At 28.1% G+C, this 27842-nt stretch overlaps 8 protein-coding genes and 1 long non-coding RNA gene across 17 annotated transcripts; 4 read left to right on the forward strand and 5 right to left on the reverse strand.

Moving 5' to 3' along the window:
* Window positions 1-484: 484 nt before the first annotated feature.
* Window positions 485-1855, reverse strand: LOC132913648 (mitochondrial import inner membrane translocase subunit Tim22). Its single transcript, XM_060972136.1, has 5 exons — window positions 1650-1855; window positions 1210-1565; window positions 952-1136; window positions 795-867; window positions 485-726 (listed from the first exon to the last, which is right to left on the reverse strand). Exons 2-5 carry the CDS (start codon window positions 1451-1453, stop codon window positions 644-646), a joined length of 585 nt encoding a protein of 194 aa, XP_060828119.1. The 5' UTR covers window positions 1454-1565; window positions 1650-1855; the 3' UTR covers window positions 485-643.
* A 286-nt stretch (window positions 1856-2141) lies between these two features.
* Window positions 2142-4437, forward strand: LOC132913323 (cell division cycle 7-related protein kinase-like). Of its 4 annotated transcripts, XM_060971594.1 has the most exons (8): window positions 2147-2379; window positions 2453-2660; window positions 2735-2828; window positions 2924-3066; window positions 3128-3242; window positions 3318-3648; window positions 3766-3884; window positions 4012-4437. In XM_060971594.1, the coding sequence occupies exons 1-8, from the start codon at window positions 2340-2342 to the stop codon at window positions 4132-4134; spliced, it is 1173 nt and encodes a 390-aa protein (XP_060827577.1). In that variant the 5' UTR covers window positions 2147-2339; the 3' UTR covers window positions 4135-4437. The 4 variants fall into 4 exon arrangements, with proteins under 4 accessions (XP_060827568.1, XP_060827577.1, XP_060827585.1 ...); XM_060971585.1 differs by having other exon boundaries at window positions 2142-2379; window positions 3318-3884; XM_060971602.1 differs by lacking the exon at window positions 3766-3884.
* On the reverse strand, window positions 4341-7921 carry LOC132912900 (protein unc-45 homolog B). Its single transcript, XM_060970707.1, has 4 exons — window positions 7326-7921; window positions 6860-7189; window positions 6330-6770; window positions 4341-6232 (listed from the first exon to the last, which is right to left on the reverse strand). The coding sequence occupies exons 1-4, from the start codon at window positions 7746-7748 to the stop codon at window positions 4604-4606; spliced, it is 2823 nt and encodes a 940-aa protein (XP_060826690.1). The 5' UTR covers window positions 7749-7921; the 3' UTR covers window positions 4341-4603.
* An 865-nt stretch (window positions 7922-8786) lies between these two features.
* LOC132913575 (DCN1-like protein 5) lies at window positions 8787-12702 on the reverse strand. 3 transcript variants are annotated; one of them, XM_060972022.1, is made up of 8 exons: window positions 12499-12702; window positions 12328-12420; window positions 12188-12247; window positions 11888-12100; window positions 11308-11443; window positions 10806-11172; window positions 10529-10736; window positions 8787-10448 (listed from the first exon to the last, which is right to left on the reverse strand). In XM_060972022.1, exons 5-8 carry the CDS (start codon window positions 11430-11432, stop codon window positions 10363-10365), a joined length of 786 nt encoding a protein of 261 aa, XP_060828005.1. In that variant the 5' UTR covers window positions 11433-11443; window positions 11888-12100; window positions 12188-12247; window positions 12328-12420; window positions 12499-12702; the 3' UTR covers window positions 8787-10362. The 3 variants fall into 3 exon arrangements, with proteins under 3 accessions (XP_060828005.1, XP_060827990.1, XP_060827997.1); XM_060972007.1 differs by lacking the exon at window positions 12188-12247; XM_060972014.1 differs by having other exon boundaries at window positions 12188-12420.
* Window positions 12703-13064: 362 nt separating this feature from the next.
* On the forward strand, window positions 13065-15434 carry LOC132913059 (fidgetin-like protein 1). The gene is made up of 2 exons (XM_060971014.1): window positions 13065-13509; window positions 13593-15434. Exons 1-2 carry the CDS (start codon window positions 13355-13357, stop codon window positions 15388-15390), a joined length of 1953 nt encoding a protein of 650 aa, XP_060826997.1. The 5' UTR covers window positions 13065-13354; the 3' UTR covers window positions 15391-15434.
* On the reverse strand, window positions 15395-17588 carry LOC132913364 (uncharacterized). The gene is made up of 8 exons (XM_060971656.1): window positions 17230-17588; window positions 16849-17095; window positions 16666-16791; window positions 16495-16597; window positions 16297-16420; window positions 16057-16222; window positions 15846-15974; window positions 15395-15784 (listed from the first exon to the last, which is right to left on the reverse strand). The coding sequence occupies exons 1-8, from the start codon at window positions 17344-17346 to the stop codon at window positions 15609-15611; spliced, it is 1188 nt and encodes a 395-aa protein (XP_060827639.1). The 5' UTR covers window positions 17347-17588; the 3' UTR covers window positions 15395-15608.
* Window positions 17589-17662: 74 nt separating this feature from the next.
* LOC132913210 (protein arginine N-methyltransferase 3) lies at window positions 17663-22223 on the forward strand. Its single transcript, XM_060971331.1, has 9 exons — window positions 17663-18206; window positions 18278-18405; window positions 18684-19037; window positions 19123-19292; window positions 19359-19517; window positions 19586-19773; window positions 19851-20077; window positions 20165-20524; window positions 20600-22223. The coding sequence occupies exons 2-9, from the start codon at window positions 18393-18395 to the stop codon at window positions 20707-20709; spliced, it is 1581 nt and encodes a 526-aa protein (XP_060827314.1). The 5' UTR covers window positions 17663-18206; window positions 18278-18392; the 3' UTR covers window positions 20710-22223.
* On the reverse strand, window positions 22076-26184 carry LOC132913505 (ETS-related transcription factor Elf-5-like). 4 transcript variants are annotated; one of them, XM_060971925.1, is made up of 8 exons: window positions 25801-25941; window positions 25623-25735; window positions 24043-24175; window positions 23470-23724; window positions 23246-23317; window positions 23073-23159; window positions 22800-22995; window positions 22076-22722 (listed from the first exon to the last, which is right to left on the reverse strand). In XM_060971925.1, exons 3-8 carry the CDS (start codon window positions 24119-24121, stop codon window positions 22611-22613), a joined length of 801 nt encoding a protein of 266 aa, XP_060827908.1. In that variant the 5' UTR covers window positions 24122-24175; window positions 25623-25735; window positions 25801-25941; the 3' UTR covers window positions 22076-22610. The 4 variants fall into 4 exon arrangements, with proteins under 4 accessions (XP_060827908.1, XP_060827892.1, XP_060827900.1 ...); XM_060971909.1 differs by lacking the exon at window positions 25623-25735 and having other exon boundaries at window positions 25801-26184; XM_060971917.1 differs by lacking the exons at window positions 25623-25735; window positions 25801-25941 and adding an exon at window positions 25428-25539.
* Window positions 25535-26079, forward strand: LOC132913738 (uncharacterized). Its single transcript, XR_009659431.1, has 2 exons — window positions 25535-25685; window positions 25786-26079. It is a non-coding gene; the product is annotated as an uncharacterized LOC132913738 (long non-coding RNA).
* Window positions 26185-27842: the final 1658 nt, after the last annotated feature.

Raw genomic sequence — 27842 nt, forward strand, 5'->3', positions numbered from 1 at the left:
GTAAAGAAGATTCATGAGGTACAATGTGAATTTAATAATAAAGAAGTAATATTTGTTGTATAGATAAATATATATATAATGACATTTTATGGAGATTGATATTTTACACAATTGACAAAAATATTAGTAAAGGTATACAATTTGCATATCATCCAACATTCTATGTATATTTTTTTATATAACAAATTTTTAAGACTGCCAATATTAAATTGTCAATAATCATTCAATATATGCAAACACTACAGCATTTACTTTTTGCCGTGATAAGCAGTGTTAAATATAAAATGTAGATTTATATGTTTACATACATATTCGCAATATGTAAAGTATTATGTTCAAATAACATAATTTTATTTTTAATTAATAATATACACTAGTAGTCATTTAATTCATTTTATAATTTGTATCTCAAAAAAGATCAATTAATACATTATGTTGAAAAGCAGAGATTTATAAGAATGTAGGTACAATGAATATTGATGTATTATGTGAATTTACTTTATTTTTTAACTATTGTACTTATGTGTATGCATTTTTATACTAAGAATGTTCTTGTGCTTTTTATATGTATTGTACAGGCATACTCAAAGTGTTTTATACTTTTTTTATACAAATATATATCTACTGTAACTTATAACATTGTTTAAGATTTATGCATATAGTAGTCTATTGCTGTTGAAAATGCTGCAAAACCTGCTGCTCCAATTAAACCTGCTTTCACACCAGCTAAAACACAAGATTAAATTCAAGTATAAATATATAAAGTTATATTTAAATTTAACATAAAATAGTACCTCTTAGACCTATTATTCCACCTGTTAAACCACCAGCATATGTCCCATTCTTCCAATCAGATTTTCCTCTATACTAAAGGGAAATTGTAAAATATTATGACAAATAGATAAATGTAAATTAAACTATAACTTTATATTGAATTTAAAGAATTATTACCGATTCTATCGCACATTCAGTTGCTGAATATACACAGCCAACTACAGCAAAATTTTTTGCATAACCTAGTGTTGTAGTTTTCATTTCTCTAAAAACTTCACGAACAGTTTGCTGTTTTTCAATGCTTGCCATATTTGGATTTACACTAGATGAGAATAAACCTATTGCAGCTCCTAAGCCATACCCTACGAATCTAATTTTTTTTTAATTATACTGACCTAAATAATAGTTATTTTATAGCATATAATATAAATATACCTATAACACAACTTGCAATACTTTTAAAGATGCAACTTTCCATTACACTTTCTATTAATTTTTCTTCATTAGTTTTAAGTTGCACAGGTCCCACTGTTCTTGGAATTATAATATTTTCTCTAAACCTTTCTTTAGAACCAATAAGGTAAAGCGCTATGTTATCCAAATCCATGTCATTTCTCATTCTGTTTTCATTTATTTCTAATAACTGTGATGATGATTTGGATGAATTGATATTAAACATATTTTTCTCAATATTTCCTATTTCTTATAACAGATAGATTAGGACATGTCCCAACTGTTTTGGATTCAATTCTATATCTTTAAACTGCAAAATAATTCTATATTTATGCAACCTATAATAAAAAAACTTTATATAAATATAATCAAAATAGAAATATATCAATACAATTCAGTCAAAATATTAGTATGTTTCTTACCTTAACCTCTATTTAAAAGAACTTAGAGAATTCTTTTTAAATTATGTATTAAAATGTAATAGAAAATAATTTGTATATTTTCAAAATATTAATTATTATTGGTGTTTAACTATATATAACAATATTACATTTAGAATAATAAATATAACTGAAATACTTTTTATCGATGAATATACCAGCTTGCGGCCTGGTACATATATATATACATAAGAATTCCTAAGTATGTATATACACATATTACCTAATGTGTTAATTCTAAAAAATATGTATTTTGGAAGAAATTTATACACATTATAAATCTGCATAGATATATAAATTTGAAATAATTATTACATTTTTACATATTAAGCGTAAAAATTTATTTGAGAAATAAAATTGCAAATAATATTTATCGCAATTATAAAAATTTAATGTTTTCACTAAAAATTAATATCATTATATAATAATTCGATTCTAAGTCTACACATTTTTTATTAATGTGATATTTTACTTTATTATTTAAACACCATTAATATGTGCATATTTTAAATATTTAGAATGGCGCCAATGTCTAATATTTAATAGGTTATCATACACGTGACAGCTAAATTCTTAATGTTAAATATTGAAATTATTAATCTCTTAAACTAAGTAATTTTAAAATAGTTGTTTGATTATTCGATTAAGTAAACTAATTGATATATTGAAGTCATGGAAGAAAAAACTCAAATGGAAGAAGATAATGATGATGGTAAAAGATTTTATTTACAAAAATTTGTTGAAATTATAGAGAAAAATCAAAACTTAACAATATACAATTTCAGAAAATAATGTTGCTGTTAAAAATACAATTCCATTAATAAAAGATTTATTTCATGTACATGGAAAAGTTGGAGAAGGAACTTTCAGTTCTGTGTACTTAGCTACCTTAAAACTATCTGATGGTTCTAAAAAATTTGCATTGAAACATTTAGTTCCTACTAGACATCCTGAAAAAATTGAACGAGAATTACAATGTATGCAACAGATAGGGTAATTGATATTTTAAGCTTGATTGAAATGTAAACAATATGTATATAAATATATATGTATAATTTCTTTTTCAGAGGAAAAGATTATGTAGTTGGATTAGAATTATGTTTACGAAATTTTGAAGCTGTAATATTTGTAATGCCATATATGAGGCATGATAAATTTTCGGTAAAATACTTGACTTCTTATATCTCAATTAATCTTAATTTCATAATATTATAAATAAGAGTTTAATAATCTTAAAATTTAATAATATTAAATAGGAATATGTACAAGATATGACTGTACAGGAAACAAAAGATTATATGATTGCGTTATTAACTGCATTACGAAGGGTTCATAAATTTAATATTATACATAGAGATGTCAAACCCAGTAATTTTTTATATGATAGATGCAACAAAAGGTATAACAGCATAAATTATATTCATATGAATATATTATCTTAATTTTGTATTTCTTAATAGATACTTGTTAGTTGATTTTGGATTAGCACAAGAATATATAGCAGAGAAAAAATCTAACAATCTTAAATTACTTAATTCTGAAACACAAATTGTTAAAAGGAAAAGAACGGATGAAGTAATGTATCAATTATTTATAATTGTAGAAGTTTCTTTAAAAAACATATGTTGTTACTCTCTAATATTTTTGCAGAATAGTTTAAATCTTTCTCTGGATAGAAGAAGGAAAGGTACAGAAGAGAAGTGTTACTGCTTTGGTAAAGCAAAAGTTTGTTCATTATGTATATCAAGACCAGAACAGACAGCCCCAAGAGCTGGTACACCAGGTTTCCGTGCTCCGGAAGTTTTACTAAAGCATCCTTCACAAACACCAGCAATTGATATTTGGGCAAGTGGAGTAATGATGCTCTGTATTCTTAGTGGTACTCAACCATTTTTTCTTTCACCAGATGATTGTACAGCTTTAGCAGAAATAACAACTATATTTGGATCAAATAAAATGCAACAGTGTGCACGCAAATTAGGTTTGAAAAAAATCTTTTTTTATACAATTCATATTGTAGTCTTTTACTTTCTTTGGTTTGTTCTAATTTATCATTTTGCTTACTTTATATATTTTAAACCTTTCTTTGATAATTCAGGAAAAAAAATTATGTTTAGTGAAGATATACCAGGGGTTGATATTGTATCTTTATGTCAGAAATTACAAAAAAGAAATAAAGGTTTATTAAATAATAAAGATCATAACACATGTGAAAAGGTATCTTCTATAATTTAACATTTATTCATAAATATAATTAAGAATTCAAGTATAATATTTTTGTTTTTAAATAATATGTAATGTAATGTACTAGAGATTTTATGTTAAAAAATATTTATATTTTAAGGTATCATTGGACACTCAGTTTCCAAAAGAAGCTTATCATCTTCTACTAAGGTTATTGGATTTAGATTATAAAACACGTCTTACTGCAGATCAAGCTTTAAATCATCCATTTTTTAAATTATAGTGTATATTTTCATCTTAAAAATTTTTGAATTTATTTTTGGCAGATGTAAAACAGTATATTATGTCAGTCAATATCATAAGAATAACTAAATAGTACTACACTTAATGTTATACTGAAAATATTGCACGCTATGAAACTTGTACATATACATAAATGTATACAAATATATAGTATATTATTATTTATATTAAATTAAATAATTTAGATTTTTAGGCAGTAAATAAATATTTTTATATTTTTTATATAACTATATTATATGTATAATATTAGAATATTAATAAATGCAATATTTTTACAATTTAACTATGTCTAGAAATACTTACGTATTACTTAAATATTTTATTGTGTTGTTTGCTATGAAAGATAAAATTGATAATCTTTCTTTAGGCACTTTGTAGTATTATGATAAATATTCATTATTAGATATTCTTTACACACCAAAATTAAGTTAAGTGCATACTGTATATATTTATTCAATATTTTCCAAATTATTTGTATTTTGTGGTACTTGTTCTTCATTTTCACTTTTCCTAATAAGTTTCCATTCTGCTGCAGCTTCTAATGCTTTAGCTGCTAATTCTTTAATTTTTTTGTTTTCCACTGTATCACTCTTTGTCAAAGCCATTAAAATTTCCATTACATCAGTTTCAATCATTCTACTTGCTACATCTTTTGTACTTTTCATCATATTTAAAACTATTATAATCCCTCTATGTTGTAAATCAGAATTTGGATTAGCAAGTAAATAATGTAGTGATTCTAACCAATCCTTTGAATCAAATATTTTTATGCAAGACTTTATGCTAACTGATGTTAACATTGCTAAGGCCCCTGCTGCCGCCATGCTTGTATCTACATCTTCATCTTCACAAAGAATGACCAGATATTTAACTCTATCGTTTTCTTGTTCATAATACTTAATAGTGTCTTCACACATCATTAAATTATTTATAACTTGCGTGGATGCACGTTTTAACATTTCATGATCTTCATACATATAAGCTTCAACTTTTTGGAAGCCTCCTTCTTTTAAAATTCGTTTTCGAATACTATCATTAACACCGGCTAAGTTGCATAAAGCCATTAAGGCTTCAAAGTTTTCAAGTGCAGAGCATTCTGGATTTAAAAGATTTAAAAATGGTCGAACTACCTCCATTATTCTTTGTCCAGGAAATGCAACTTCTGGATTTATTGTAATTCCTAATCGTGCGAGAGCTTGTGATGCTTGTTTTTTTCCTTTATCTGTGCCATCTAGAGCTAATGGTAAAAGTGCTTTTCCTCCACCTTGTTGAACAACAATTCCTCGTACATCCGGTTGACTACAAATTGCATTAAATACACGTGCTATTAGTTCTTTGCTATTTTGGCTTTCTGTTTTAGAAAGTGCGACTAATGCATATGTTACACCGGCGTTAGCTAATGCAATTACTCTTTTATTTACAAAATCTATATCATCTAACTCATGTTCTTCTGGTATATGATGTTTTGCAAATTTCGCTAATTCAATCATTTCTGGTATAAGTTCTTGTTTATCATAAGCATTACATAAATTCACTAATGTAGTGACGACGCCATAAATTACAGACTGATCTCCAGTTTTGGCCAGTTCTATCATTGCTTGAACTGCTTGTACATCTTCAATTAATTTTTCTTTGACTTCAGCATCAAAAGTAAGATATGATAATCCCTCCACTGCCCATTTTCTCATATCTTTTTGTTTTTTAGGATTAATTAAAAACCTTCTACAAGCTTCAGCCAATTTTTTCGTTGCTCCATCAGCAAATGGTCTTATTGTAGCATCTGTACCACCTGAACTACCTAATTTACACAATCCTACTAAAGCACGTACTCTAATAGAATCATCTTTAGATTGGTACAACTTCTTTAATATATTCACGCCTTGATTGATAATTGTGGTAGCTTTGTCTTTTTTAGATGCAGCGGCAATAATACATTCGCAAGCAACTTTTTGTTGTAATAGATCTTCTGTTCCTGCCATAACAAGTATCATTTCTAAAATACCTCCCTTAGCAATTATTGTGTTTCCAACATCTAGTGGACCAAGCAATAAAGTTGTTATTGCAACTACAACACGAACCTGTTTAAAAGAATAATATGACATGAATAAATATGTTATATATTTATATTTTTCATAATGTTACTTTCATCAAAGATTAAACAAATATATTATTTACCTTAGATTCTATATCTGGCGTTAGTAGTTTATCTTTTATATATTCATCAATAGCATTTCTAAATTTTTCCTTTGCTGCATCATAATACATATTTTCATAAATTCTTGCCAAACACACACTTGTTATAGTTCTAGTAGATGATGTAATGTGCATTGAGGATTCATATTTATATTCTTCAAGCTCACTAGCTACTTCCATTAAACGTTTCAAACCATGAAGTTCAACTAATCGTTCTGCCCAATTTAATGCAGTATAGTGAATGTTACGCATAATAAGTTCTATAATTGCATCTCTAGCTAGTCCAGAAATTGTTCTGCTTGTTACACTGTACAGTAAACAAGATAAAATAGTATCTATCTCCTTGTTGTATTTATCACACAATTCTTTGTTTGGTTTTGAATCTGGTTTGTTGGTCATTCCACTATATGTGTTTAGTATTGTCTGTAAACATAATTTTAAAAAGATATCAAAATGAACATACATCTTAGCATTGAAAATAACAATTTTTCATACTTATTAAATTTACTAACCTGTAAGCAATATTGAGCAGCATTTACTCTTTCTGCAATTATACTGTTGATCATCTCTAAACACCAAGGTATACCAATTTGCTTTATAATAGTTTCAGTTCTATTAATGTTATCTTTACATAATTCTGCAATAATTCGAACACCAATTGTTATTATTTCCTCACTTTTCTCAAGTTTAAGCATCTTTATTATTTTAGAGACTATTCCATCATTAAACATTATTTCTGCTCCTGCTCTTTCCCGAGCAAGAACAAGTAAATTGTTCATTGCTGTTTCTCGTTTTTCACTATCTCCTTTTATTTCGAAAGCTATATCTATCATTTGTGATACCTTTAAAAGAACATATTCATATATTAGTTTGTGTATTATACAAAAAGATGTTTTTATAGTTGCAACTATCCAAAAGTTTTAAAATACACTTTGTAATTGATCTATTATGTTATATAATGAATGTTAATATACAAACCTTTACACTAACACGAGAATTTTGTCTATATCTTTCTTGAACAATTTCATGTAACTTTGCAGCAATAGGTTGAATTGCTTTATTACCAGGATCTGCAGAAATAATGTATCTTGCATCACGATATGCTTCTTCATATCTTTCCAATGCTTCTAATGCTTGACATCGACGAAATAATGCTTTTGGATCATTCGGAGATATTTTAAGAGCTTTGTCACAATCTTCAATTGCTTTATTATATTCTTCTTGTTTTAAATATGTAGCTGCACGATTCTTATAATATATAGCTTTCTCTGAATTATCTTCATTTGTAAGTTTCAATGCATTTGTATAACAACTTAAAGCTTCTGACCAATTTCCTTTATTGAATTCCACATTGCCCTTCTCCTTCCATTCATGTGCAGCCAAATTTGTTGTTTTTGTCATATTGTTTAACTAAACGATTTTTAATAAAAAAAATTAATTATACATTGCTTCAGAAAAATGTTCATGTTATAAAACAGTTTAACATAACAATTATTTAAATAAATTATAGTATATTATTTACACAGCATACGTTTAAATTTTAAATAAATAATACTTAATACATAATTGCTATGCCAAGAAGAAATTATGAATAATACCAATACACATATATGTAAAACACTATAATACGTACCAAGAACTAAATATTATATGATTTTCTTTAAAATATTAGAAATTTAAATGTTAAAGATTGATTGCCGGTATCTCTTTCGAAAGTCTCTAATGCAATACTGAGACTGGCACTGCTTCTGCATCGTATTAAAATGGGAACAGATCTATCCAGACGTCACTAGACTATTGCATGTTTATTTTAAACTGTGTTCGCCCCACGATCGAATAAAAATAAAACTGCCGGGTTAAAATAATTTTCAAACCCGTTAGTAACGTTATCATGCTACCTACATCTTTGCTATATTAATTGAATTTTCTTTTTACAAAAATTAAAAATTATCTATGTAAAACATGTTTAGATGTATTAAATCATCAATGTCTGTTTATAATACTTCATATTTTCTATTTAAATTGAAATACAAATACGTGTAGCATGTATGTACAAATATATATAAATATGTATGTACGCTTATAAATATTGGCGCGATTTTTAAATACGCTTGAGACTCTAGCACTTAGTATTATGAAAGTATTGGTACATTCACTAGATATATAAAATTGTTTACGTAGAAATTGAAAAGTGTAATTTTAGACTTTTATATAACAATTAGAGAACATCATTAACATTATTACCACAGGTTAGCTATCTATTTATAGGTTATAATCCTAGGTTTTATGTTTAGGATTGAAGATTAACTTAGGTTTAAAATCCAAGACAATTGATTATATCCAAAAACTATAATGTGTGGATGGAGAAATACATACACACACGCGGAGAGAGATAGAGAAAGAAAATGAACATCATTATATAAATAAAGAAAATATACATTTATTGAAAAAAGTATTTTATTTATTTTACCTTCGTCATTACATTACATTTTCCGCATCGCAGTTGTATTACAGCGATATACGATGATTTTTAATTCTTGTTTCTAATTTATTCGTTATGATGTATGGGTTTATAATTTTCCATTAGATACTTTTTTCATTCGTGAATTAAGATTACTATTAATTTGGAAGTTATGAGCGAAATTTTAAATTTAATTTTATATTATATCATTAATGATAACATTATTTGTAATAGAAGTGCTCATGCAGGAAAAATATACACATACACATAATTAAGCAACTTTGATGTAATAATTGAACTAATTTATAATATTACCGCAATAATTTCCTATGTTATTATTACTGGACAAATTTCTTTATTAAATAAAATTCAGAATCGCGATGTATGTCCAACTACTCGCGATTAAATCTGATAAAAATTGGCATTTGATTGAGCTAAAATATAATACAAATTATTTGAATAATCACCATACATTTAATCCATTTCAGTTGTCGCAAAAATTTTTATGACAAGAAACATATTTAAAAAAAATCGTATTGTACCTCTTTAAATTATTAAAACCGATTAAAAAATACACGTATATTTGATTTTTATTACAAAAGTATACTCAATCCTGTTTAAATTTCTTGCATTGAATAAAAACATAATAGTGTGTTATCTTACCGAATATTTTGAAATAAATTTAATTCCAATATTGCATAAATGTTATATTGATTTAATAAGAAATTCGATATTCTAATGTACATCGATATTTATGGCATGTATAGGAATTATTTTATGTGAGCTAAGTAATATGTACCAATGTGTTCTATTGTATTTTAGATATTAAACATTGTAATAGCACTTACATACTATACATGTTATTTTATTTATGAACCTACTTAATAACATTCGTGATTATTAATATTTCGTGATAATAGTTATACACATATGTCTAAATTTTGCAAACATTTTTATATGAAACATACTTAAACACTGTAAAAAGAATTTTGGATATATGTTTATAACTTCGCTTGTAATTTTATACTGTTTAACTTATAGTAAATCAAAATAAAAATTCGTTATACTTATTAATATATAAAATATAAAGCTATTACAATTTTATTAATTTATGAAAATAAGATTGAAAACTGCAATAGAAAATTTATCTCTTTTATACAAAACTTAGTTATATAGGTAATATACACTGTGTTCTATTTTTTCCATTTTATAATAGAAATTATATTTTATAAATTGCACAAGTAAATCTTATATGAAAATATATTTATTTTTAATCACAAGAATTTCTGCGACGAACCTTGGACTAGCAATGAATGGTGATAAGTAATTAAGAATAATCTAGAAAATTCGTAACCAGAGTCCTCTTAGAACTGTGTAAAATCATATTAAGATAGACTACTTACATTATCATTGATTAATAAAAAAGGTAGTACGAATGATGATAATTGAAATATTGCGAGGTTATGATAGAAACAGAAATTTCGTTATTAACAAAATATGGTGATAGAAGAGATGAGTTCTTTTTATTTTAGTAGACTATTATTATTGAATGTTTCAGCTGCCCCTAGCTTCTGTTGAAGATGCTTCTTCACCACGTTGTATTTTTAGCCATTCAACAAATTCATCAAGCATTACTGGCCCTGTAAAAAATGCATGCACTAAATGTAAAGTATGCACATAATTAAAATATATTTGTCAGTGACATTATGCAATTACACACATGCTCCATCTAAATCATAATTAGCTAAATCATGATTGATTGTACGAGAAAATTCTAAAATGTTGCACCACTGATCTTTATTGATCACTTTGTACTTCGATTGATCTAGGAACTGAGCGAATTGTGTAAACAATGGCCAATGTTTTCCCAAAAGTAATTGTAACATAACTCTTGCTGTTTCCATATCCATACTTCTTTGATCTTTGTCCTAAAATATGGTGTATAATACATATACATGTCTGCAAAAGTTTTAATACATACAAAATATAATGCTTACTCTAGCAAAATCATAAGCATATCTGTATATTCCCTTAAATGTATGTGGATCATTTAATTGATTCCTTAGGTACTCAAGTTTTTGTTGTATTTTACTAATAGAATCACACTGTAAGTCCGAAAGACCTTTTAACCATTCGCTTAGTGTAAAGAAACCCATTTGTCGGGCATTCATTTTATATGCAAGAACAAGCATTACTACATTTTCAGGTTCTACACCAATATCCTCACAAAACTTCTCCATTCCTTCAGGCCCAAGAGTATCTGAATCATCAGGTGTTGTATATTCTCTAAACCATGTGATACAACGTTTTTGGGAAAAAGATGAAGCAGTTGAAACATCTTCTGTTTTTGAATAACGTCTTGCACTGGAAGGAAATAACATGTTTATTGTATTTAACATAAAAGGATCCAACAGTGTGATCCAGTTATAAAGTTTAACTTCAAATCGTTATTGGTTTATACATATAACATAAGTTTAAATTTGTTGTAACATAATTTACCTAGATGTATGTCTAAGTCTTTTTGAAGGATGCCTCGATATACCCTCTTCATGAGCACTAGGTGACATTTCAATAGGTGTATGATGATTTGTGCTAGAGGGCGCTCTACGCTTGCTGCGTGGCATCCCTCTTTTAACTAAAAAAAATAATTTAACGTTTATATGAATTACCATAAAGTATAACAATTAGCTAATTGATATATTTATTTACTTATTGCACACAGTCCTTACATATTAATTAATATGTAATAATTAGTATATAAAATTCCTAATGTAATGAATATGTATATAATTCTCAAAAATAAATATATTATTAATAAAACTCTTAATAACATATTAATAATTTATAAATATTTTCAACTGACATTAATTACAATAGACTGTTATACCTAATTTATATAAGTTTTGATTTTTTTAATTCAGCAACTAAATATGTAATATATATATTTATAAAGATACTCTCAATTTTGCTTCATTAAGAGAATAAGAAATATGAATTGACAAAACAATAATAAGTCAATATCAAAAGAGGCAATATATTGAAATAGTATAAAAAGAAATAGTATAAATAAATTACTTACCACGCAGCAACAATGTAAGTAATATAAAAGATTAAGAAGATTTAAAGGATCCGTAATATAGTTGGTTTATACTCGCTAAACTGACATTTCCTTTCAGTCTTAAAAGATCGAGTTTGAGGTTAGGTTCGGCAATTAATCTGAGTATATCGTAATTTTCAATGTTTTTTAGTTTAGTTTTAACCGCTTTGTACATGTGATGTTGCAAATAAATACCTAAGAGTTATTAATATATATTTTCAGACACACTAATCTTGAATTATGTTTTTAATGTAGAAAAGAAGTATCCAGTTAAATAGTTACAGAACTTATATATGCAAATTATTTTCTACTGCGACATGAGTCGTATCGTAATACCAAATGCTTGTAGAAAGATGAATCAATGATTATCACATTATAATGAAATATATAAATGTATAATAAATTGAAAAGACCCTCCCTACCTTGCTGAATGAACCACTAGAACAATTGTACCAGAAATGTATTTCTCAGAGTCAAAAGTCAACATCAATATAAAACTTGCTTTGTAGATTAGTCTATAAAAATAATATCAAACATAGTGCCAGCGTCATCAAATATTTAAGTAATTTATTAATTTGGATATTTTGTACTACCTAAACGCTGTACGGTTAAATAAAATTTTTTGCAGATCAGCTTTATTTCATTTTATTGCCGTTTTAAGACAGCATGCCTTTTCGCAGGGATACCAAATGTAGAGTTTATTTTCCACTAGCATGAACAATTATGGAATAAAAATGAATATTGATGTTCCATCATTAATTTGTATTATTTTAATATTAGCAAGGCTTAGTATAGGAAACTTAAAAATGTAAAAATTTAAGTGATACGGTGTGATACCATAAACTAACAATTTAAAAAAAACACACAATTTATAAAATATTAATACACTATTTACGTATATTTGCCATTTTTATGTTAAGATTAATCTTTTATTTATAAATTAAAAATAAAAATGACATGTATATAAATCAAACCACAAGTGAACGACAGGATAGGGGCATTATTCAATATATATTTTTGTCACACGGTTTAGGTTCACAAATAATGTTACCACTTTGATGTTGTTTTCAATGTTACCGATTCAGCAATAGTCAAGTAGCAGTACCGATCGTTAAAAAGACAGAGATCTTGTTATTGACAGTCAAGGTACAGGGGACGTAAAAATCCTCGTGTTTTCACGATCGGTATTTCAGAACGTGAGACAGGAAAATCCAAATCCCAAATTATGAATGTGAATGTTGTTGATTTGAAATTCGAAATTATACATTTGTACAAATAATTACATTATAAATTTTATTGTCATTGATAGTAGTTACATTTATTTTGTTAACTGCTCCTCTCTAATTGATGAATTGTAAAAGTAATTAACAACTGACTGTTTATTTATGCTACAGTATAATAGAAGATTAAATAAAATTTATGTTAATACAATATTTCTGAGAGATAAATATGGCTACTATTGATGCAGAAATTAATAAGGAGAAGAATAATTTCTTAGCTGCATATCACATTCTAAAATTTTCAAAAAATGATAAAGATGATACAGAAGTTGTAGACATTGAACGTAGATGTTTTGCTATGAAATATTTAACAGCAAAGCAGTGGTAAGTTCTATAATTTTATCTTCTATTCAGATATAAGTAATTTATTCAATGTATCATATACATACATAAATTATTTCATTTAGTGAATCAGAAGATGTAGCAGCTTGTCTACTTCAAAGAAGTTTGGAAGATTATCAGAACTTAATGGAAAATAGAGATGGGATAAATAATTATTGGAAACAATGTAAGTTACAAACACCAAAGATCAATAGTAATCCACAGAAATGGAAGTCAGGTTTATGCGACATAAATATGGCACTAAATTTTGTGAAATCTTTACCTTGTCAAGATAATAATACCATGCCATGTCATAAAAGATTATTTAATGACAGACACGTGGAGAATATCATTAACATATGGAAAAATAAAGAAACTGAACCAAGAAATAGAAAGATAAGTACTCAAGCAAAACCAAATCTTAGTCAGAGCTCAAATGCAAGTAGTAAAAAAGAAGTTGAAAATAACATGCAATGTGAAATTGATAAATCTTTATTTTCATCCAATAGCACTACAGATGAAAGTATTAACACACAAATGAGTTATAATAAACAATCTAAAACTTATTCTGTTAATCAAGAAAATCAAATTTATGCTCGACAAAGGCTTGTCAAGTTTGAATCTAGATCAAACTTTAAATTTACAAAAGAAGATACATTTAAAGCATCTAAAAATAATCAAGACCAATCAAATTACCACAGAAATAATATGACATTAAAAACACAAGTTTCTGTTCAACATAATGAAGAAGATTCTAACACTGTTAAATCTAAAATGAGCTTTTTCAAAACTGCTAGGGATGAATTAAATGTGCAACAAATGAAAGCTAATAAACCAATGCAAAAAAAGACTCTAGGAGGGAAGGGATCTGTTAATTCTAAATTTGTTTGTCCATTTAAAAGGGAAAAAGAGAAAACTCAGGAAAACATGTACAATAATGAAAGTGACACAATGGAAGATGAGAGATTAAAAAATGTAGAATCAAAAATGGTTGAACTAATCAAGAATGAAATAATGGATTCAAAAACAACTATTTGTTGGGATGATATAGCTGGGTTAGAATATGCAAAAAAGATTATAAAGGAAGTAGTTGTGTATCCTATGTTGAGACCTGATATTTTCACTGGTTTACGTCGACCACCTAAAGGAATTTTATTATTTGGTCCACCAGGTACAGGGAAAACACTTATAGGAAAATGTATAGCATCACAAAGCAAATCAACGTTTTTTTCAATATCTGCAAGCTCTTTAACTTCAAAGTGGATAGGTGAGGGAGAAAAAATGGTCAGAGCGTTATTCGCTGTTGCTAAGGTTTATCAGCCATCAGTGATTTTTGTTGATGAAATAGATTCGCTGCTCACTCAAAGATCTGAAACTGAGCACGAAAGTTCTAGGAGATTAAAAACTGAATTTCTGGTGCAATTAGATGGAGCTACAACTGCAGATGAAGATCGCGTTTTAATTGTAGGAGCAACAAATAGACCACATGAACTAGACGAGGCAGCACGTAGACGGCTGGTTAAAAGATTGTATGTTCCTCTACCTGAATTCCAAGCTCGTAAACAGATCATAAATAATCTATTAATAACTGTTCCACATACTCTTACTGAAGAAGATATAAATAATGTAGCTGAACAGTCAAAAGGATATTCCGGAGCTGATATGTCGAATTTATGTAAAGAAGCTAGCATGGGACCAATTAGAAGTATTCCATTTAGTCAATTAGAGAATATTAGGAAAGAAGATGTCAGACAAGTAACAGTCGATGATTTCAAGGAAGCACTGGTACATGTGCGTCCTAGTGTATCAGAATCAAGTCTAACAACTTACGTTGAATGGGATGCTACATATGGAACTGGAACAGCACAGAATTATAAAGCATAACACATACTTTTACCATTTTTATACTAGTATTACAGTATATTTTTGTACAGTACAAATTTTTATAACAAAAATATTTTTTGCGCTATAGTGAACAACTTCTTAATAATTACAATCAAAAACTCAAATTTTCATTTATCATTATATTATAAATAAAACTTAATTTATAAAAAATTTTACATTAGTCTTATAATTACATTTTGGTTTGCTTAAAAAGTATATCACATAAACTTAACAATATAGAATTTTTTGTGGTAACCAATAATTAAATATTCCTCAATATTAACCATTATATTTAATGAAATAACGGTTGAGGAGTCAGGACACAATTTGTTTGAATTAATAGTATTAAAATCAATTGCTCCAAAATCGTTTATATAATATATATGAACATTTCCTGCACAGAAGTAATTATTTAATACAATTGTAAATAATCTTATATTAAGTGGTAAGATTACCTGAATCCAATCCCAAAATGAGTACATGCGCATATATTAAAATTGCAGTAGGTGTTCCATGTAAAATAGGAAATAAATTATAGATTTTCCATTCTTTTCCTTGTACCAAAAAACCCACATATCCATATTCTGTAATAATTGCATTATTGAAATATTTTATTAATTTTATATGACTATTTTATATATCTATTTAGTGTATATAATTTCTTACCTGTAATACAGGCAATTATATTTGGTTTAAATACATAATAACGACGAATTCTTATATTTAGTGGTTGAACACGTGTATAAGAGTTCACGTGTATAAGTGTATAATCCTTTTGATTTGCATTCAAAGACAAATCTACACAGCACCCTCCTTTTGTATATACAAGTACCTAAGTTACAATTTAATTTAAATAATAAATCAAGAAATTATAATTTCTTTATATAGTTACTCCATTATTATTACTTTATTATTGTCTGCACCAATAGCAATAATATTATCTGAATCGAGTTCATACACAGTTTTTGGTATTGATCCCACAATACTTATTATATTATGCATGGCGATATAGCAATAACTGTAACTTGTACTATTAAATGTTTAATATTTAGTAATGATCACATTGATTGTTTTGATTATAGTTTTGTGTCCTTTAAATCATACCAAATTAACTTTCCACGGGTTCTATCAATTGGCTTCAATGTACTCACATCCCAAAAGCATATGTGATTATTTATAGAACTAGATATACAAACAGTACTTGTTTCTATAAAATATAAATGATTAATTAGAAGCCTTCTTATCAGATTTTTGTTTAGTAAAATTTATAAATACCATCTCTGAGAAGCTTTACACTTTCTATATATTCCATATGATCAACTATATGTTTGCTTGTACATAAATTAGGAATATTGTAAAAATAAACAAATCCGGCAGATGTCCCCATTGCTAATAGATTTCCTACAAAAAACATTTGTTATAAATACTAAATACAATTTTGTATCTTTAATGTATTACCTGAAGTATCTATACAAGTAATATATTCTGAATGATGGTCTTTTAATGGCTTAATACATTTACTTTGTGCATTACATTTTTTCATGTTTTTGCATTTAATCCATAATTTATACATAGCTATCCAAAATTTAACATCATGTTTCTCATAAAAATTAGTATATTTCTTTGGACTCAATGTTTCGCATAAAGTGGTCCAAAAATGTTCAGGAATTTTATCTTTGCACAATTTATGCCACAGGGTACTTTGCTATAACAAATAAGCCAGAAAAATAATTGAGAAATTAGATACAAATATGTATTGATAATAATGTATTATGTGGGTATACATACTCATTCTGTTAAGAACACTCAAGTTTTGTAATAAAAATTATAATTATTTACCTGCAATACTTTATCGATAATTTCCTTCCAACATTTACAAATTATTTTCAAATTTATAAGTGTTGGTGGATCGATGTACAAAAATATATGTTCCCATATATCGGGAGGGAAAATCATTGTCGTATTATAAATCAAACAAATTAAACGTAACTAAATGAAAAATGTTCAAGATTTTCAGCTATCACATATGTATTTCCTGTTAGCTGCTTGCTACGTTCTATGCTATAAATGTATGTAAAGTTTTTATCGATTGTTATCGACTTTCATCGCAATGTTCTTGCGTGTTGCGTTCGAAACAATTTTAAAAATTCCTGAAATCTCCATTCATAATTGCGTCGATGATTATGAAAGTGGAGTAAGTTTTATATTCTTTTTTTAAAGATATTTAGATATTTAGATTTTTACATTTAGGTAAAAATACTTTCTCATGATAAAACAAAATATTTCACGACAAATTCTTACTCTTATAGGACACATTCTTTTTTAGATAAAATTTATAATTAATTACAAGATTTTTAACTGCTGAACAAATTTACGAAAATATTTTATGTTACTGTAACATAAATCGATGTAATACGTACTAAATGATAAATGAGATTTTTTAATTTTCTACGCAGACAACTTTCATAATCACCGGCACAAAATTTGTCCGATGAGTGACTCCATTTATGTTACTAAATTTAATAATTGTTGAAGAAATATGATTAAATCTATTTAAGAGATTTTACATAAAATGCTTAATGTTTATAAGAAGAATCATTTTATTTCATCATATGTCAAGAACTACATAGGAGCTACAGAACTTATAGGGTAGGTCGAAGTTCCGTTGTATGTTACATATCGGAGAAAGTGTTCCAGTTTCAGTGCAAGATTCATCAAGAGGATAAAAAAAGCTTAAAAAGGTCAAGAGCATTTGATGTCGAGTCGAATCAATAAATATTAAATTATAGTTTAAAGAGGACCATCTACGCCAAAAAGTTTGTATTGGCTAGGAACGTGATGTGACATAGAAAATATTGATTTGACATTCAGCCAGTGCTTTTACCAGGTTCTGCACGTGTACGGATGAGTGGAATCTCTAACCTTGAAAATTTTAAACAATCTCGTCTCTATAAGAATAACTGTAGCAAATTCACTTAATTCATTATATAATTAATTGCAAAATGACAGATCAAGGTATATATAATATTTTGTCATTTATATACTTATATATAATACAAATTAAGAATAAACATTTATAGCTAGCAATCACATATTACATTTTAATTATTTCGAAAATTTTTGATATCGTTTATGTATAATAATAATTTAAAAAATTATATAAATATTTAAAAATTTATTCAGTAATTTTCTGAATTACCAAACCATTGCAATTTTCTATTGATATTAAATTTTTATATTATTGATAACACTTAATATAAAGTTGATTGCTTTTAATGTTTTTCATTCCTTAGCTATTTCTTCAAAAGATAATTACGAATGTGAAATGGATGGAACAAGTGATGATGATAGCGGGGATGATTGGGAAGAAGTGACAGAAGATTTTGAATCTATACCGTGCCTTTTTTGTAATGAAGTTGCCAATAACTTTTCTATGGCACTAGAGCATCTAATAGCTTTACATAGATTTGATTTAAAAAACTTTATAATCAAACATTCTTTAGATACTTATTCCTACATTAAATTGATTAATTTTATTAGACACAAAAATGTTTTACCTGATCAGCTAAATGCATTAAACATAAAAACATGGGAAAGTGAGGAATACTTAAGACCTGTTATAGAAGATGACCCTTGGTTAATGTTTGGTAAGTATGAATACAATTAAATTCATTACAAATTAGTGTTTCTTAAATTATATTTGATTTTCATTCATTATTTCTATACATAAAGATATTGAAGATTTAGAAGAAAAGACAACGAAGCCTATTGCATATACTGTGAATTCAGAAAATGGGTGTGTCACATTATCTGAGGCACATTTTGCCGAATTACAAAGAACAATACAAACACTTAGAGCACAATTGGAACAACGTGAATCAGCATGTCTTTTGGCAATACAGGTATTCACATAAAAAGCTTAATTTCTATATATCAAATAAAACAGATATTAAAACATTCAATTCTAGCAAATAGATGAAATGGCAGAAAAAGCACAAAAATTGATCTTAGATGGTGATTTAGATGAAAACAATACTCTCAGCTCTTCTGGTAATTCTAATTGTAATGTTGATAAGGGTTACTTTAATATTTACAGCCATTTTGCCATACACCATGAGATGTTAACAGTATGTATATGTATATTTTTTTAATAATGAGTATGGTTCCTTAATAATGAATATAATTATTTTTACAGGACAAAGTACGAACCGAAAGTTATAGAGATGCATTCTTAACAAATGCTAACAGATTTAGTAATTGTGTGGTATTAGATGTTGGTTGTGGAACTGGAATTCTGTCTATGTTTGCAGCAAAAACTGGATGTCGCAAAGTAATTAGTGTTGATCAATCAAATGTAATATATCATGCAATCGATATAGTGAGGTAAATAGAATATAGTAAATAGCACTTTCAATATTTGGTTTTTCTTATCTAACATGATCTTTTTTAATATATCATAGAGAAAATAATTTAAGTGACATTATCACTTTAAAAAAAGGTCGGCTGGAAGACATTAATCTCGATGAAGATAAAGTAGATGCGATTGTGTCTGAGTGGATGGGATATTTCCTTCTATTCGAGGGTATGTTAGATACAGTGATATATGCGAGAGATAACTATTTGACTCCTGGTGGAATACTTCTTCCTAATAGATGCACACTCAGTATTGTGGGAAGTGGAGATACTAGTATGTATTTTTGAAATAATAGAATTATATAATATTTTTAAATTTACTCTTTCTATTTTATTATTTTTATCTTATCAATTTTTATAGGGAGATATGTCGAACTCATTGATTATTGGTCGAACGTGTATGGTTTTAAAATGAGCTGTATGAAAACAGAGGTTTTACGTGAACCAAGTATAGAGATTTGTAACGCCGACGAATTAATAACTAGCACTGTTGAGATACAAGCATTCGATTTATACAAAGTAACGAAAGATTGCGTAAATTTTTCATCACCTTTCGAATTTAAAGTAAAAAAGACTGGATCGCTAACTGCGATTGTTGGCTATTTTGATATCTTCTTTGACTTGGACAATCCAATTTATTTTAGTACGGGACCTTATTCGCCTCCAACACATTGGAAGCAAACAGTATTTTCATTGAACGAACCTATTAGCATTACCGAAGGTAAGTTAAATAAAAGTTGAAATAAAAATTATTGATTGTCAAATACAAGAAAATAAATATAAGAATTTTTTATAGGGGAAATTTTACGTGGTAAATTAGTCTGTCGTAGACATGTTAGAGATATTCGAGGACTCATGGTTACAATTCATATTAAGAATACTAGCCAGGTTTATTACTTAGAATAATATAATGATATTCGCTTTGAAGTCTACTTAATAGACGTAAGTGCCAAAAAGAAAAAAAAAAGAAAAAGGAAAAAACAAATAACATAGGGTCCATAACAGCTTGCTGGCTATAAAACTATTGGTGACTATCATTAAAAATTAAATAATAGATGAAATACGGTTTAAAAAGCATAGGAAAAATCGTTCAGTATCCGTATTTTTTATGGGATTGTGATTTACATTTTGAGTCCCTGTAAAACTGTAGAAATCATATAATCTCGTATAGATCGAAAGGTTTGACTCCTGCAATGATGAAGATAGACATAAATAATCTATATATATAGGATTTTTTTACTTTATTACATATTTTTTTTTCTAATATATATAACCAAAGATTATACTTTGATTGTTTCCGTAAATTATCTTACATAATTACAACGCACATGCTTTCTACAGGATATCGTCGCAATTAATGCGAACTTTACGGTAGAGATTATTTACGATTCGTGCCTTTTTGATAGTCGATAAACTTAAACATTTATAATTGACCATAAAGTTAACATTTTGGAAGGTTAAGTAGTTCCGAGAAAAGCGATATGATAGTGTTTCACTTTACAGTTCTGTCGAATTATGTAAAAAATTTTACGATAGTGTTAAAAAAGATATTTAAATACATACCCGGTTGCACAAATATTCTATTGATTCAAATAATGATAGTTCCAAATTTTTTAAATATTTCTTAATGATCATTTTAAATAATGATATTTTGTATTTGAAAAATGTATTTGAAAAAAAAAAAAGAACGATCAAATTTAATTGGTGCAGTCGGGATTATTCTTACGCTTTTATTACACAAACAACGATTTCGAGTTCGCTCGAGTTAAATTTAACCCAAGAGTCCTATAAATAACTTCAACAAATGAATTAAAAAGAAAATATGCATAATTTTTACCAGCATATCTTCTTCCGTCACGATACTATGTATCTTGAATTTCAATATTTCATACTTGTTAATGACTAATCGAATCGTCCAGAATTTATTTAAAAATATAAATATTTTTGCCAGCTTTCTTGCATGTGCTATTGTAGAATAAGTATCCACATTTAATAATTAACTGTTAATGAAACGAAAATGAATTAACACCAATTATAAATCCGATATTTCATCTAATATAATTTATAAAAAAAATAAAGTGATTATACTTCTTCTCGATTTCCTTTAAGACTATTCTAGGAAAAGAAATTATGGCGGAATTGTATTGGTTACGAACTTATAAAAATTTAGTTCCCTCTTTTGAAGTTGCCTGGCATGTTTGTTTGTAACCCAGGGTCAATTTAAAAAGTACTTATGCTTCCAGATTAAGGTATGTAATACAACTCTGTGATATAAAAAAATAAGTAATAGTAAATTTATTTGATTGTAAGTCAGGAGGAATTATTGCCTTCCTTGATTATAATATGTGTACTTTTACATAAGTAATCTATTACGCTAATGCTTAAAATCAAATAAATTGAAAAAATCTTACAAGTTTAAATTATTTCGTATTCACATTTTGCTATCACGTATTTCTATAAATTCAGTCATACATATAAAAACTTCGACATTTTTATTCATTTATACTGTTTTTTACGTTATTTAAATCTAGTCAGTATGTATCATCTATAATACTAGATCCTTTCTTCTTAGTCTTTTATTTAGATTATCGATTGCAAGATGATGCTCAAACGTTTCGATTCAATTAACAAAATACTTTCATTTCCTTTTTCAATATCAAAATATACATTGACAAATCTCTAATTGTAGAAACGTTATCTTTTTAAAGCAATTTGAAGATACATCCTGTGAGCGAAATTCACAATAGGTCACAAACGTTACTTTTACTTTTTTGTACAATTTTTATAACAAATGCAATCCTAAACTTTTAATATCGGAAGTTTGGATTATCAGTTTGCCAACCCTTTGCATTTGGTCCAAATTGATAAACTAATCTTCGACCGAGTACAGGTTGAAAAATTTTGCTTTTATAATAGTACCTGAAAGAATATTTTTTATATAAAAATATTGCACAATTACCAAACAGAATTTAAACAAAAAGTGAATAAAACATTACCGCATTGCTCGACTTAGTTTCTCGTACGTCATTTTTGTGTTTCCTTTTCTTGAACCCCATCGTTTCGCGACCTCGTCGCTTTTAACGAACCGAAATTTCGCTTGAGAATAATCTTCCCAACAGATTAAACTTGGACACGTTTCTCGATTACGTAAGAGATCCCTGATGAATTCCCAAAGCTTTCCCTGGCTAGTAGCTATATAACATTATATTAGTATCATTGCATCATTGAATTAAGAAATACATATTTTAATTCAAAGTAAAAATGCTTACAATTTTTTTTTGGTTTTAATACTCTTGGTCTCCCTGGTGGCCGTTTGGTAGTTTGGAAATCAATACTATTATTATCTGATTCTGCGTCTACAAAAATAAAAACAATATTTACATACTTTATTATAAAAAAAGATAATCATTTCGTATAAAAAAATTCGAAGGATTTATATTACCTGATGTACTGTTGGAATTAATTCGCGCATATTCGTCTTCGGAATGAGGATGGATGGTATTAAATGGTGGAACTGTAATTACATAGTTTTGTTTTTACTAACTACTAATGACGACTGATTCTTAAATAAAAACTATCAATGAGATACAGCGAAATAATATTATGATAGTTTATTACACTATTATTTTTTGTTATCAACATTCACACGTAATCACAATTACATACGTATATTCGAGATATGCTGAGAGTGGAGTAGGTCATAGAGTCGATCTCCGTACATAGGATCATGGTTGATAAAATCGTCTCTGGTAAAGGTGACCAACTCGTTTCCTGGTACCGCAAGACTGTGTTGTATCAGACTATACGGTTGTCCGATATAAGATGCCGCAGACATCAACCAGTTTATTGTTTCTTCTTGACACCAGTTTCTAATAGGTTTATCAGACCAACCGGTACCATCAATTTCATTATTTTCATCGCCTGTTGAATATATGGCGATATGAAAAAATTGATACAAGTCGAAAATGAAAAATACATCAAGATAAAATGAAACGTACTTTTATAACATTATAAAACATGATTATCTTTTAGAACAAATTGTTTGGAAAGTATAATTACTACATAATAGTTTATATATATAATATATAATAATAATAATAATAATATTTTATATTGTAAAATGTATATTAATAAAATGTTGATGATATCTTATATTAATAAAGTTAATATAATACCAATTATAATAGTGACGTTTGAAAATATAGATATAATCAAGCAAAATTATTTTTCATGAATTACCAAAGTAACACTTTTTTCGGGGAGGTTCGTAACTACGCGTGGTCAGGGCATTAGTTTTCAACGTGACCAATGAGTCCATATCCAGTACGAAATGATCATCGTCGTCATTTAGATTAGGAAACGAAGGGCACACCTGCAAACAGAACATATCGCATGACAAACAAATCCGAAACGAAATCGGGTTTCTACGTTAATGACCTTGTTGGCGTCTTCAACCGTCCTGTCTCTTTTTATCGCTAGAGACTGAGAAAAACGAGATCACTACAATCTCGTTTCCTTGGACTGGCTTTTATACGCGTACGAGATATATACATATATGTATGTATTTACGTCTCGATTCTGGGCAGAGCATCTACATAAAACGGATATCGGTAATTTGCAATAAATAACCGCAAATCGTTGTTTCAAATGTTATTTATTTTGTATTACGTGGCTTCAAAGGCTTTATGCAAAGTCAAGCATGCGGTAAATGATAATAATATCTTATATCTTATATTAGTAAATTAGTGTGCATATAAGTGTTGCTTAGCCGCAATTAACTGATATGTAACATTATTGTTTCAAGTATCATATTTTTATAATTATTTTTGTCATGTCTTATCTCTTTGTAGTAGTTTTTTCTTCGTAATTTCCAAATATTCAATACAGAAAGTATCATATTTTAATTTTTAGTCTTTAAGTTATTATTAAATTTTGTATGAATGCGTGTTAATTCGTGTAAACTTATTTGGACGCAGTAATGGGTGCTATTGATATCTTTTGATATATTTTCTATTTTTTTAATAATATGTATAAATGCAGCATATACAGTTTGTCACAAAAGCATTTGATACAACGACGGCCAATAGATAGTCATATAGCCTTTTTCTCGATTAAAAAATTCCAACTAGCATCTGTATCAATATTTGCGCAATAATTTACTGTATCAATACAATTGATACAGCATTGTCAGAAATATTGTTCTGTTTCGTAGAATTGACAACATTTTATTGCTCTCACAAATCATTTCACTAAATCTACAAATGCACTTGTTTCGCACTTAGGTGCGAATACTCGTACGATATAGACGCTGGAGTTATCGCGTCGCCGATCATCATCACTTTTCGTAGAAACGCAATTTTTACAATCTTGCAACTCTTTTCCAAACAGAACGATAAACCCTCGTACTAACTTGATAGAAATATATTTTATATTTTATATTGTATCTAAAGAAAGAAATGAAACATCGTTTGATACCTCGTAAATCGGTTGTCAAAAACTTCGAACAGTTTTTTTATTTATAACTTCTTCTAATTCTTTTTATTCGTTATATTAAATTTACAAAAATCTTCGATTAATCATTAGAAGTTGACACTGTAATTGTTCATTTCTCTATTCCACTTTACCTTAGTCTAAAATACTTTAATGCCATTTCTTACGATATGCACGTACGAATTAAACGAAATAGTTTTCCCAAATGTTTTATAGCTTTCCGTTTTTTCATACTCAAATATCAGTCTGGAATTCGAGAAAAACACAGTATTTTTTTAGAAAGTTCATTATAGCACACTAGCGCTTCACGCGGTGCAGTACTAACAAACCTTTTTCTCTCTAGCACGTGAGGTTCACACATGCGTTCCTTCTCCGGAAAGATTACAGAACAGGTAAACAAGTAAAACTCATATAAAATAATCAAAAAACACCGTACAATCCACTAAAACCAATTCAAACAATCCAAACAGAACAACTTTACAACTTTTTTAGGTAATCGTAACTCACCTCCACTAAGTCGGTTCTATCGTAACTACTGAACGGATCCATTATTAAGTTCATTCGATTCTTCAACTATGCAAATACAAGGCTGTCGTACAAACGTAACAATATGTTCGTTACAGAGAATTGTCACGATTTACGCGAAGGTAAATGTATGTCACAGCGCGGCGTGAACAAGTCGCATCACTGTCTGTTGGAAAACAGATCGAAAACAAGTATACCTCAAACTAAACACGAGGTCGCGGCGTTGTCGCGCAACGCGATACTGATCGCCGGTCGCCGAAATGTCTCTGACGAAGACGCCAGGCGATGTGGTGACGCGAAAGACGTCAGCGGGAGTACCACCGGGACGGATAGCGCGGAAGAGCAGGTTTCAACGGGGATTTCCCGCTCTTTGGAATTGACCAATCATCGGCGACGTGCTTCACGATAGCTGACGCAATAATTGCGGATACACACCATTGGCGGCGGTTGTCGAGATCCGGAGAATCCGAGACGAAAATGCAACCGAAAATATAGCTAACGCGACGGTTATTCCCCGAGTGGCTTCATTATTTTGCGATCCAACGAGGTCGACCGGACGATACACTGGGGTATTCGTATCATCGAAAATCTGGCCGAAAGTTCATCTTCTTTAATTTTTCCTCAGCTGTGAAATTTTCATTCTTAAGAAAAATTAAATCAGGAATATTATATTTACAAATTTTATTTCTGCATCCTTGAAGTGATACATACGTGTAATAAATAAAGCTAAATTTTGATAATGGTCTCCTCAGCCCTTATATATCGTATTTTTTATTGTTGTATTAACTACTCTTTTATGATAAACAATATTTTAAAATGAACTATAATTTATTCATGTTCTTTAAGAATGTCATGTATCACTTAAAATATCATTCTGTTATATTTCAGGATATATTCCAATTTTTGTAAAAAAAATTAATTGTAAAGAATGCTTTGTTATGCTTATAGTATAATCGCTCGAATTGAATTTCTTTAGCTCTTGTAAGTAGAAATGATAATAATGTTACGTATTTTTTAAACCACTAGAATCATTTGGAATTAATTTGATAATGCGGGATCAATTTGCGATATAATGCAAGAGCGAAAGTTTAGAAAGAGAAACGGAATATTTTGCAGACTTTCGCCGAATCAAGAAAATTTTTAAGAAGAACCTCAAGCGTTTAAACACAAAATACATATTTCGCTTAAAGTAGGAAAGAAGAGGGTTGCATCATAAGGGGTTACAGTGTACTATTTAAAATTCTGACATGTAAAATAGATCCTCCGGTTTATATAAAAAGAGAGTTTTCTAATATATATTTGGGCAAATATATCTTATGAAAAATTCATATGTAGCGTTTAAAATACGTTTTTTTTCAAACAAATACATAGGTTGCTTGCCGCCAAGTAGGAACACGTGTCGCGAAGATTTGAGTTTTCGTAGTTCAAATTACTAAATCAACCAATCGATATCAATCTTTTTTAAGGTTAAAAGGTTGTACGTCCAATCGGTTGTATATAAAATGATTCCGCAAAAACAAATAACAGATAAGAAATGATCGAATGTAATTAAGTGTGTATGTCTGTGTACAAATATCTTAAATATACTTTATACTTTCATTAACTAAACAACGCATGAAAGAGTTATCGGATATAAATATGTTGTCATAGATGGAATTTCATTCAATGATTTAATGTAATGATTTATAATAATACTAATTTGGGTCAGTAAGGTAAATTTCTCTGGTGAATAATACGTAATTATAGAAGCATATAATTAACCTATTTAGTTAAACGGATTTTAATTTCATGAAATATTTAAATTTGACTGCTTTAATTATCTTATAAAATCATTCTCACTCTCTCCAATCTTTTATAAAAATGTATGCGACTTATATGCTGTATTTACAGATATCATTATATTAATAATCATGTCTTCAAATATTTCCAGTCGATCTATGCTGTTGCGCGAAGCCAGAGTCTTGCGGTTAATCTAATTTCCATAAAATGGAAATCGCTATCGAGCTTCGATTTTTTCCTGGAAG

This window comes from Bombus pascuorum, chromosome 1 (assembly GCF_905332965.1).
Source record: "Bombus pascuorum chromosome 1, iyBomPasc1.1, whole genome shotgun sequence".
In the NCBI taxonomy this organism is placed as follows: domain Eukaryota; kingdom Metazoa; phylum Arthropoda; class Insecta; order Hymenoptera; family Apidae; genus Bombus; species Bombus pascuorum.